This window comes from Macaca mulatta, chromosome 3 (genome assembly GCF_049350105.2).
Source record: "Macaca mulatta isolate MMU2019108-1 chromosome 3, T2T-MMU8v2.0, whole genome shotgun sequence".
NCBI lineage: Eukaryota > Metazoa > Chordata > Mammalia > Primates > Cercopithecidae > Macaca > Macaca mulatta.
The window spans coordinates 31,859,969-31,872,855 of NC_133408.1; the positions used below are offsets into that span (position 1 = coordinate 31,859,969).

At 33.1% G+C, this 12,887-nt stretch overlaps 1 protein-coding gene across 11 annotated transcripts in view; it reads right to left on the minus strand.

Moving 5' to 3' along the window:
- USP25 (ubiquitin specific peptidase 25) overlaps window positions 1-12,887 on the minus strand; it is a 143,559-nt gene that overhangs the window by 19,405 nt on the left and 111,267 nt on the right. For 3 of the 11 annotated variants that reach the window (XM_015133103.3, XM_015133100.3, XM_015133104.3), the window contains exons 19-20: window positions 10,325-10,438; window positions 8,224-8,319 (exon numbers count right to left, since the gene is read on the minus strand). The exons of 3 other annotated variants lie outside the window; for them this stretch is intronic. In XM_015133103.3, coding sequence (XP_014988589.3) covers window positions 8,224-8,319; window positions 10,325-10,438 — 210 coding nt within the window. Of the gene's footprint in view, window positions 1-7,885; window positions 7,936-8,223; window positions 8,320-8,378; window positions 8,523-10,324; window positions 10,439-12,887 lie in introns of all 11 variants that reach the window. 5 more of the 11 variants (XM_077995887.1, XM_077995890.1, XM_077995889.1 and 2 more) reach the window with 3 other exon arrangements.

The window sequence follows — 12,887 nt, forward strand, 5'->3', positions numbered from 1 at the left end:
ACTTTCCAAACTTCTTGTTTATAAAAGAACAAAAATTACTAAGTGTTCTTCTAACAAAATGTGAAAGTGTATTACAAATGATCTATAATAAGATCATGTGTATTCAGTGTATTGTCCAAAAACAGAAAATGAGATCAGTGGAATACAGAGACCCAGTCAGAGCTACTTAGTATATGATTAAGTATAAATCCCTGATAAGGGATTTAGTATATGTATGATTTAGTATATGTGTCAAGTCAGTGTGAAAAGTATGCATTAGTCAATATTTTATGTTTAGACTATCTGGATATTTTTCTATTCAGAGAAAACTAAAATCTAGTAATCAAAACAAAAGTATTATAAAACCATGAAAGCAGAATTAAAATTTTGCATAATTTTAAAAGTGATCACAGGCCCAAATCTATTTTTAAAAAGTTGCTATATTTTGTAAGATCTAAGAAATTATGTATAGTAAGACATAAAAAATAAATTTAGAAGACAAATTATAAACCACAAAATATAATTTGTAAATTATAGATGAATCAATTGTCTTAAAGATCAAATGTTCATTTAACTAAAAAAAAAAGCTCAATGTAATAAACATATAAAGATGAATGACAGTCAACATAAATACCAATTGCCAAAATACTTATGAAAAAAAAACTGACCCTCACAAAGATCAAAGAAATATATTTTAAAAAATGGGATTACACTTTTAATGTCTTTTTTAAGACAAATATCAATAGTAGAACAAATCAATGTAACTATATGTAGGCAATTTGATAATATTAGTATTTAAAATCTGCAAGCACTTTGACTTGTCAACTCTGCTATGTTCACGTAAGTGTTCAATAATATATGCACAAAAATGTTCACAATATTGAAAATTACTCAAATATTCAGCAATAATGCTAATAAATTTAGTAAGAATAGGTAACAACTTGGGTGTTCTTTATGTGACAGACACTGCCTGATGAGTTCCACGTGAATTATCTCATTTAACTCTCAAGATAACTCCTCATGTAAGTGAATAAACTGGTTCTGATAACTTAATAAACTGCCTGAGGTCACACAATTATTAAATAATAATGCTAGGATTTAAACCTAGGACTTAACCATAGAGACCTTGCTGGTAACAGCTAGTAGGAGACAGAGCTGCCTAAATTGGAGTATGAATAAGTTATCAGTGTGCTGACATATTGCTCCCATCAGCCTCTATGGTGGGTGGAAACATACTAACTTTCTTCAAATTTGTTGTAACATGCATACCCTATTCTAGGAGAATATTTTAAAAATTTTTGATAAACTCTAGGAAACAAAGGAAAAATACTGAGATAAATCTACTAATCCTGATATGAATAATTACATATATATGAAAAAGAAACTCAAGAGCAAGAAGCAAATAGAAAGAGTATACTTCTACTTTTATTTATATTATAAATATAGGATGAATGTCTGAATCAAAGTCAGTCTCATCTATCTCTCTAGGATATACAAGGAACAATCAATAGATGCTCAATGTGGAGTGAGAATTAGGAAGTGAGAGAAAAACATTTACATTCTACATTTTGGATTATGTATTACTAGTTTACATGTCACTTTTTCTAGGAAGCCCTCTAGGTACTAGCTCTGTTTTCTCATTTTATGTTCTTTTTCCACATTAAACTGGTTCTTTATCATACTAATTAATAACTCTAATTAATGTTTCCCTAGCAGAAAATGAGGTTCATTAAGGTAGGAACTCAGTCCATCATTATCCCAGCTACACCCACTGGATTTAGGACAATGCCCGGCATATAAACAGGTAATACCTTTTTAGTATGTCCATCAAGAGAAGGATAGAAAAAAATTATAGTCATAAAACAAAATACTATGAGAGGGAAGAAATGACAACTGTGTAACATGGATGAAGCTCCAAACACACAGCTGAGTAACAGCAGCCAGACAAAAAAGGACCTAGAGTAAAAGATGCCAAGTGTATAAAGGTCAACAAGAAAACTAATGTATATTGTTAGAAGTCCAGATAACGGCTACTTTTGGGTATGGATAGACTGTAGTGATGGGAAGGAGGAAAAAGGGTAGTACTCCTGATGTTCTACCTGTTGGCCTAGTTGGTGGTCACATGGGTAAACACACATTGTGATAACCCACTGAGTTGGAAGTACAAGTCTGAGAGCCTAAAGGCAGGATGTGTAACTGACTTGAAAGATGTGGCACCTAAAACTCAGGCTACAAATGTACATAACCAAGAGGAAAAGAGTCTTCTTTGGCTAAGCATGGAAACGCTGGACCACTGACTTGAATTTAACAAGATGCACGGAGAAGTATTTTTTGCATTAACGATTTAGGCCTGCATATACTTTTAGGGAACAAAATTTCATTAATACCATGTTGATAAATATTTCTTCCCCTTCATATTCCTTAAAAGGCCATGTAAATAAGGAAAGTATCATTCAAAAAAAAATTCACTGAGTTCTACTTTTCAGCATGTTTTATATTCTAATAAACATTTTTATATCTATTGAATAAACAAAGTGATTAAGAGACATTTCAAAAGTAAAAAAGGGTGATAAAGTTATGTCAAGTGGGGACCATTATTATGAACCAATGAAACAACTATTGAGAAAAAATTTTCATAATACAAAAGTATTACTTCAATAAAACCCTAAGGGTACTTTAATAGATACTGACAAAATATTTACAAAAAAAGAAATTTTAATGTCTTTTAAAATAAATGAAAAAAGCTACACTAATCCTGTAATTGTAATTATAATATGACCCTCCCACCTCTACACATACATACAAGCAACCAGTACTTTGGAAATATTCTGTTTTTATCTTCTGGCTTTTATTTTTGCTTATCATAGTAACTTTGTATTGCTTCCTTCTGAATTTCATTTTTACACAACAGAATCTTCTCTCCGTAAGCCACTCTTATTTGGGGATTTTCTATAGTAGAAACTAGTCTTAACCAATAAAGTTAATTTGAGAGAAGGACTCAAGTTAGTGTAGTATAGCCCAGTCTCATCCTCTTGCTCTTTTTTTTCCCCAGATCTGCTTTGCCTATTAACTTTTCATACTGCATTCTTATAGGGCAGACTCTTATGTGGGAGGGCCTGTGGTTGAAAGAGTTCCTGTGACTGGTTGGTAACTTCCTAATTCGGAGGTTAAACTTTAGCAAGTCCACTTACTCAGACCTGTTTCATATAACAAGGCTGATAGTGGCATCACCATTTTGATCACTAGCAAACATTTAGAGTATTAAAAAGTTGGTCTAATCATAATACATGAGGAAATCCATATTCAGCAGTACCTAAACGGCACAGAGTTAAAAAGTTTTCTTTCATAGCCAAAAAGCTAATGTAAAATAAACCTGACCAAGATCTTTTCAGGATGTGGCAGGACACAAGAGGTATTAAAAAAAAAAACACACACAAAACAAACACAACCAGGCGCGGTGCCTCACGCCTGTAATCCCAGCACTTTGGGAGGCTGAGGAGGGAGGATCACAAGGTCAGGAGTTTGAGGCAAGCCTGGCCAATGTGGTGACATTGGTCTCTACTAGAAATACAAAAATTAGCTGGGTGTGGTGGCAGGCTTCTATAGTCCCAGCTACTCGGGAGGCTGAGGCAGGAGAATTGCTTGAATCTGGGAGTCGGAGGTTGCAGTGAGCCGAGATCACACCACTGCACTCCAGCCTGGGCGACACAGCGAGACTTCGCCTCAAACAAAACAAAACAAAACAAAACAAACACACAAAAAAACTCTTCCCTCAATTTATAACACGCTAAGCACAAAAAAGAACAAAAATTTAAAAATACTTTATCTAATTGAGGGGAACTGGAAGACAGAAGCAGCCACCATGTTAGATTCTATGGTATGTACATATTTTATGAATTAATACTGAATGTTGATGATGATTAGAATCAATCAAAAAAAAAGGTAGAATATTTAAACATGCCAATAACTGTGGAATGAACCAAAAAATGTGTTAAAAAGATCTACCCCGCAAGAAGGCCCTAGGCTCATATGATCTTACCAGTGAGTTCTAACTTACAGAACAGATCGTTCCTATGCTAACACATTGAAGTATTAAAAAACAGGAAAGCTCTTAAACTCATTTACCAAAGCTAACATAACCCTAATTGCAAACTTTAGGTAAAGACAGCACAAAAAAGAAAAACATACACCAAATTCATTTAATACAGAACGCAGAAAGCCCTAATAAAATGCTAATGAGTTAAAAAGCAAGCATTTGAATTTACAAAATAAAAATCTACTAAGAAAAGTATTTTAAGTAAATAGTGGGAAAATTTCTATAACTCTGGGTTAGAGTAGATCTTTTCATACGGAAAAAAAAAAATCCAAACAGTAGGAAAAGGAACATACTGTTTTAAAACCTGTTTAAGAAAAAAGGTACTCTAAATTAATTCAAATAGAAAGGGTAGACTGGGAGAAAATATAGGACACATGTCCATAAAGAGGGAAAGATGTAAGAAATGAGAGTACATCTATACCATAGAATACTGTGTGTACATGTGTGAGTGTGTGTACATGTGTGTGTATGCAGACAGCTAGTAAAGATAATGTGATATTGTCTAAACTTTAAGAAAGCCCACAATAGATTTCTGAGTGATATAAGTTACAAAATATTATGAACAGTAAAATCTACATTAAAAAAATTTTAAGTCTCTGTATATGTGCATTGTTATAAACAAAAAGAAAAAAACAAGATACACAGCACTAAGAATGGTTACAACAGGGCAGTGGCAGAGACTGTCATTGTTAGTTTTATTTTAGACACTTCTATAATACTGAATACAACTGCATTTTGTATATATTACTTTCATGTTTTATATGAAAAAATTTTTAAGGTGACATATTATCAGCTGGAGTTGTCCAAATGCTTGTACCTTTACCAAAAACATGCATTAATTAGAAACAACTTGATGTATGTTTCCATAGGGTTACACACATATATAAACGCAATCACAGGTGAAAATGTAGGCAAGCTTCAGAAATTTTATAAACATATACACACACTAAAGAGATAAAAAGGTAGAAAGAGAGTTTTGTGATAGTAATTATTAGGTAAAGCCAAATGAAACTGTTAATTTTGTTACTCTAAAATGGAACTGACAATTTCTAACAAATGAGTTTAAAAAATTATATTAGCAAATAAAAGTCCTTGACACAGACATGGTACTCTCATTTTTCATCTCCTACTATATGTGGACCAGAACTGGACACATAAGATAAGCTTCGTGATAATACTAACAACAATAACAGCTAAATTCCGAGCATTTACTATCAACCAGATACTACTTTAAAAGCGTAACATTGATAGAATGTTTTTAAAGGTCACAATGACTCAATAAAATAAATAGTTATTTAACACCTTGGGAAACTGAGATACAAAGATTGAATAATTTGCCCAAAATCAAACCTACAAAGCAGTCGGCCAAGGCAGTCTGGCTGCTAATATCAACCTATAAACTACTTCCTTCCTAATGTACATTCCAGCTATTCTTGTGTTTTTCCAGCAAAAAAAAAAAAAAAAGCAGGAAAGGGAGTATCAGGATAGTAAGGAGAATGGTTAGTGAAATAGAAATACTGTAGTAATTATTTTTAACATCTGACAAAGAGCACAAGTTTACGTTATGAGTAAAACATCAAACTCGACTCAAAAATCTCCAAAGCTACTTGAAAATTTTGACCTCAGATTGACTGAAGTTTATTAACTACAGTATTTATTGAGATTATGCACGGAGAGTTGCAATATAACATAACTTACTTAAGACAATATTCTGTCCCTCTTTCACAAACTTGATTCTTGCCCATATTTTCTTGCTGTACTATCAAAATCATAGAGCAAACCAAATAAGAAAAATATATGAAATACAGAAAATACACAAAGGAATAGATGCAAAGGGAATCACCAGCATGATGGTGAAAGGAGATGTCAGGTTACTAGTCATGGATCAGGAGAAAAGAAAAACCAATAGAGATTAGGGCAGGTCATAAAGCTCCAGAATAGATGTCCTAGGAAAATAAAATTGATAAAGGCAGAATGAGAAGAGATTTAAACAAGCAGTGGACAGCTTTAAACTAAATCAGTAATGCACATAAAAAACGAAGCAAACCAAAAAACAAAACAACGAAGTTTAAGGAAAATGAAAGTTGAGGGAAAAATGGAAAGTAGTAATATTTATAATACAGTTTAATCATATATAGCATATATAGTAATACTACAAATGCAGAATTCTGATATAATCGAAATTAAAAGATTTTACACGTGTGTGTGTGTGTGTATGGGGGATGGGAACTGTGTCTCTCAGTGTATGTATGTGAAGCAGGAAAAGAAGGAGAGCTCATCATTCATATTCTACAGAAGCAAATTCAACAGGTAATGTGTAACTGTGAATAAAAAACCCAAGCATTCTATGTAAAGATATGAATGAATGTCAAACAGATTAAATAACTGAAAGTCATTATCCACTGGGGGCTTAGTAACTGTTGTAATATATACAGTTAGGTGATTCTTTATATGCAGATATTAATTTAATAAAAATGAGATTTCCAATTCAACATAAAAAGACCCAACCTAGTCAGAAATGACAATGGCACTGTAAATCATAAATAACTTTTCCACAAGAAATAAAAACTTTAGAGGACATATATTCAGTGTTTTTTTAAGAAAAGAAAATGTGCAGCCGGGCGCGGTGGCTCAAGCCTGTAATCCCAGCACTTTGGGAGGCTGAGACGGGCGGATCACAAGGTCAGGAGATCGAGACCATCCTGGCTAACACGGTGAAACCCCGTCTCTACTAAAAATACAAAAAATTAGCCGGGCGTGGTGGTGGCGCCTGTAGTCCCAGCTACTCGGGAGGCTGAGGCAGGAGAATGGCGTGAACCCGGGAGGCGGAGCTTGCAGTGAGCTGAGATCCGGCCACTGCACTCCAGCCCGGGTGACAGAGCGAGACTCCGTCTCAAAAAAAAAAAAAAAAAAGAAAAGAAAAGAAAATGTACACTATCTGGGCCTAAGAATGAATTTCTAATTGTAAAAATTAAGAAGCCAGTAAGAAAACAGGAAACTATAAAAAATGTATTAAAACAGGAAACTATACAAAATGTATTTTTCTTCTTTTTTTAGAAGTGGATTTTCAACCTTTCTTATGGGAAATAATAGGCTGATCAACTTGTCCTGGGACCAGTTTGCTTAGAACTTTCCCAGTTTAGCACTTTAAATCCTATAGTCCAGGAAATCCCTCAGTCCTGGGCATATGAGGAGAGTTAGTTACCTTAATCCTAACAAATCCAAAAATGCTTATTGATATGTCTACTACTGTGTACAAGGCTTTTGTTTTGCACTGTATACTGAAACAGTGAAAAAAGAACCAGTTTTTGAAAGATCAAGTTGGATGATGCCAAAATACAGAAAATGAAAAATTTTAATTTTTAATATCAAAAAGAAATGCATAGTTTACTTGTAGCAAATTGTACCTCAAAAAAACCCTGCTTTTTAAAACCACTAAGAAGGGTTTGAAAAGAGTGGAAAAAAAAAACATGAAGATTTTTGGTCAACATAAATAAAATGACAAAATATACGTGGTATTTTCATCTTTCAAATCTGTAAAAGCAAAAAAATTGTCATCAAAACATTGTAAAGCTCTGATATTAGAGAGAAAAAGATGTGGGTAAATCATAGACTAGTGTGCAGCTTGATGTTCTTGCATGTCTTGAACTGACTAGGTTATCAAAAATTAATTATGGGGAAACATAAAAATAATATAATTAAATCATTTTATAAACACAAAAAGCAATTTAGTACCTAATGGTAATAAAATTAAAGAATATTATGATATTGACTAATAATATGAACAATGAAGATAAAATGAACTATTACCAGAGGCAATTTACTCAGTTCTTATTATTGTTCATCAATGTCTTCATTCCCTTCAAATAAAAAATACAATTCAAATTTCTGCTGACAAATCAAAAGGACACTATTAGAGTGACTCAAATAAAAAGATTTTTTTTCTTGAATTACCTGGATTAAGAGAAAAAGAATCAGTATTAGGTTAATGAATACATAAAAGAAAACCCTAGGACATCTGGTGGCCATAGCTAAGATAGGAAAAGAGAAATTATACAGAAAACCAAACTGAATTCAAAGAAATAAAATATTTTAAGAAGTTTAATTTTGAAAAAGAAAAGAAACGAAAAGGAAAATGTTCATTGTACCTTAAAGAACCCTGCTTCAGGGCCACACCTGTCATATACACTCCTGGATTTACCTATCGCCATGATAATACCTTGCATGTTCGGTGTCATCATGATCTGCCACAGAAGATAGTTAACATTAAAAAAAAGTTTTTAAACTAAAATAATGTACTTACATGCAAGCTGAAACTCCTTTGTTTTCCATGTTTATAAATCAAATGTTGCATTTTTAAGACCAAATTTAATCCAACACACATGTAAGCACCTTTTAAGATCATCCATACAGGGCACAGCTGGCTCACACGGTGCCTTTGTGCAAACTGCAAAAAGGCATCCTCTCTGAATTGGAGAATTTGAAAAAGGCACCCTGGTTCTAGACAAACAAATTTTAAAATGTGCTATCCTCTGAGTGAACTATTTAGAAAAAGCAACATCCTTTTTTATCAATTAAAAAAGGTACCTCTTCCTCAAGCCTCAGAGAGCTCAGCATGAACTCAATTTGCTTCCCACTTCTGCCCCTTGTCTAGTCATTCTTGCAGACTGTACAACCTGCACATCCCTGAGCAGCAGCCCTGTATCCACAACTCTCATTTTTAAAAGTTCCAATGCACATGCACTGTTAAACTGTCACTGCAATAAATTTTAAAAAACAATGACAAAAGACACAACTCTGTCAATAGCATAAGCACTTGCACAAAAGATAGTGTTAAATGATTAATCACAATTCAACTTTTTTAAACGAAAGAAGGCACATCCTAAAACAAGTACGTAACTGCTTGATCAATAAATTGATAGGTTTATTAAAAACATGCCAGGTTCCATAATTTTCAAGAGCTAGCATGTTTATAAAATAGTTAACTGGAACAATGTAGAGTCATTAAGTACTAAATACTTAAGCATTATTTTTTTTTGTTTTCATAATAGATTATTTTTAGCTGTTTACATTTTAAAATAACTGCAAAGTGAAATTACTCAAGGCCCTATGAAGCTATCTTATAGCGATCAAGAGACTGCATCCATTACCTCTGATTCACTGAACCTATTACTCATTGTATTTACTTTGGATTATACACTGAGAATTGCAATATATCTAACATCTGCTTGAGAATACTCTCTGACCAGTTTATCTCACAAATCTGCTTATCCTCGTTATGCCTGTGATTTCCTACGCTGGTACAGTAATATGTCTTTATGACACTTCTGACTTTGGTGATTAACTCTGGCACGAAAGTAACACTGGAGTAAGTCAGAAAAAAAGTTACGTGAAAAAAACTAATATAAAAGCAATTCTTATCCAAACCCATAAAAACTAGAATCCAACAAGCGTTTTACCAAATTACACCCCTCCCCCACTTCCCAGTAGTTATGGCCTTCTCTGTGTTCCTGTTCAAAAACAGCTTTAGTGGCCGTTCCTCAAAAAGAGTAATATTAAGAGTCTCAAGAGAAAAGTGGAAAAGGGGAGAAAATAATCTGATAGAATAAGACAATAGATCATTTTCATCTGGATTCCAAAGAACTAAATCATGAGAAACAAAAATGCCTCCATACTGTTGGAAAACTAAGTAAATGAGAATTGACAGTGAAGAGATAAGAATAAAGATGGAGGTCCTACTAACAGTAGACACTCAGTAATGCTGATGAGTTATTCCACTCACAGTCACATGGAGAGGCTGTAGTAGCAAAAACATCAATTATGCATCCTGCAATCATGCTGTGGGATTTTCCGGCAGGAGCTAGCGGGCAAAGTATTATAATAAGTAATTCCAGTAAAACAGGAATGGAATATAAAAAATTATTTTTAAATCCAAAAAAATTTTGTACTAATTAAACAAATCTTACTGTAATCTGCGAACCTGAAAGTAAACTGGTACTATTTCTGCATAAAAGAATTAACTCCAGAAATAGAAAATTCTTTTGACAATTCCATACGTTTTCTACTTAAATTTTCATTTGAAATTCAAAGTTCTGTTAATAATTGGTAAAGTAATTTTGGACTATGAGGGGGCAAAGCTGTATGTTATGTAGCAACAGACATTAAGTATGAGGGTACAGGCATGCCCAAAGTATTTGTATTAAATAGCAAAAGTTAAGTAGCAATGGTGCAGAGGGCTGTAAAATGTACCTCGTCATCATAACCCCCCTCCTTTGATTCAATCATAAATTTCCCTACATGAGGGATCGCCACCTCTACAACTCGCTGATTAGAAAGTGGTTGGCTTGTAGTATTTTCAGGTTTCTGCAGAAGGAAATCATTAATATAAACATTAGAAAAGAGAACAGTGGAGAACAATGGCATCTTTGCACAACTGTGTAACCTGCACATCCCTAAGCAGCAGCCCCGTACCCATATGACTTATTTTTAAAAGTTCCAATGCACATGCACTATTAAACTGTTTAAGTGCATACTCTTAAATCTTTTAAAAATACCTGCATTTACTTGGTAGGTATCAAATGAAACCACGTAAAACTGAACATCAGAAGCAAATGTATTCATCAAGTAGTAACACAAAATCTACAGTTTTCCCTTTACATCCTCAAACTGGGTATTACCAATATCATTGCATTTTTCCCTGAAAGTATTTAGAACTTTTAAGTACTTAAGATAAAAAATAGTGGAGTTGTATTTCTATCATTGTCTGTATAGCTGACAATTTTTTAAAAAGTCTAATAGCTCCCAAAAACCTTTCTTGATATCTCAACCAAAATAAGATATGACCTCCTCTAAACTCATCAGAATTTGTTGGGTTTTTTCCCTTATAATTTTATCCTTCTATTCTTTTCGGTAATCAATTGCATATCCAGTTAATACCCATATTCTATTTTAACTAATTACATACGGCCTATGAGACTACAGTATATTTATATCTTAAGTGTTCAACAAACACTTGCTGAAAATAAGAAAAAGCTGTTGGAAGCTGATACCCATTTTAAACAACTCAATCAGATTTATTCCTTTTTTTTCTTTTTATTGTTAACAAATTCTATGCATTTCAGTAATCTACACTAATACAGAAGTCAGTGTAAAATTCAGAAAATTTCATTCAAAACGTTATGACACTAATAGGATTCATTCAAAATAACATACAGATTTTTACATACTTATTTATCTTATTCAACATATTTATAACTAGCATATCCACTATTTACCTATTAAAAAAGCCAAAAGTACTGAAGGTGCTTGAAAGCAACTTAAGTAACTGAATTGCATAAGTTTTCATAAAGATAAACTTTTGTTTTGATATTACAAAAAACATTTTCATAACAGCAATTAAAAAGGTTTTATTTCCGTTAGAAATATACGTAAATTTTAGTAATGTGAACATTTTCTGGCTTCCTGGAAGCATGTATAGAAAAAGAGTTTAATTGAACAATAAAACAAAACCAATAGCTGCAACTGGTACTGCCCCTTTTAAAATAAATGCTATTTTTGGCATGGCGTGGTAGCTTATACCTATAATCCCAGAAGTTTGGGAAGCCAAGATGGGCGAATCACTGTAGGTCAGTAGTTGGAGACCAGCCTGGCCAACACGGTGAAATCTGTTGCTACTAAATATACAAAGATTAGCCAGGCATGGTGGCATATGCTTGTAATCCCAGCTACTTGGGAAGCTGAGGCACGAGAATTGCTTGAACCTGGGAGGCGCAGGTTGCAGTGAGCTGAGACTGCACCACTGCACTCCAGCCTGGGTTACAGAGTAAGACCCTGTCTTAAAATATATATATACACATATATGTGTCTCCTTAATTTATCAAAATCGACAACTTTTCAATGGGAAATGATCAGCCTAAACAGGTATCATGATCATGAGAGATAATATGCAGCCAACACCTGGTAACAGCTGTTCTCCAAAATGACAGCTATTATGAGTCATTATACTATTTTGTTGTGCTACTTTAAATTGCTTATATTTGAATAATTTTAACCTAATGCTACTATCACACACATTCTACAGAGATGTGCTTGGTCCATGACATTTAATTAAGGATTTTTAATCTTTCTAGCATATAAGAGAAGAACTGTAGTAGGTCTCTGTACACAAGAGCAAAATATAAACAGGTAGATTCAGAAATCTGTTTGGAGTTTGTGGTGATGATTTCTCACTAGCAAACCAATCCAAAACAATCCTATCTTAGGGAAAGAAAATATAAATTTAAGGCAAATGGTTATTACTTAGACTATTAATTGTTACAAAACAGATTCCCTTTGGGGGAAAAATATTGCACTTAGGGAATATAAATGTTTTATAAACCTTTTCAGTTACTATTGAAGAGTTTCAACAGCAAAATGCTGATTAAATACATGGGTAAAAGCTGAAAAGGGGAAGAAACTTTGCCACATATAATAATCCTGTAGTATCATTCATCAAATCTAGATATCCCAAAGTACTATAAAAATTTTTCATGTAAAGAATTTAAGGGCTCACTAAAGTAAAATACATGTTTACTTATCTTTTTCTATTATTTTCAGGTCTTATATGAATACATTAACAAAGGCTAAACTTGAAAAGAGTTAAAAATAAGTTTCTCAGTTAGTATGTTGCAAAAATAATTAAAATACAAAGATTTTTATGAATTGCCTGAAATTTATTAATTATATGACTTTTTAAAAAGTGGTCTCATAAGAAGGATGGCAAAAAAGCTATATAAGTCCATGGCCACATTAATGTGCCTTTACCTTTTAACCT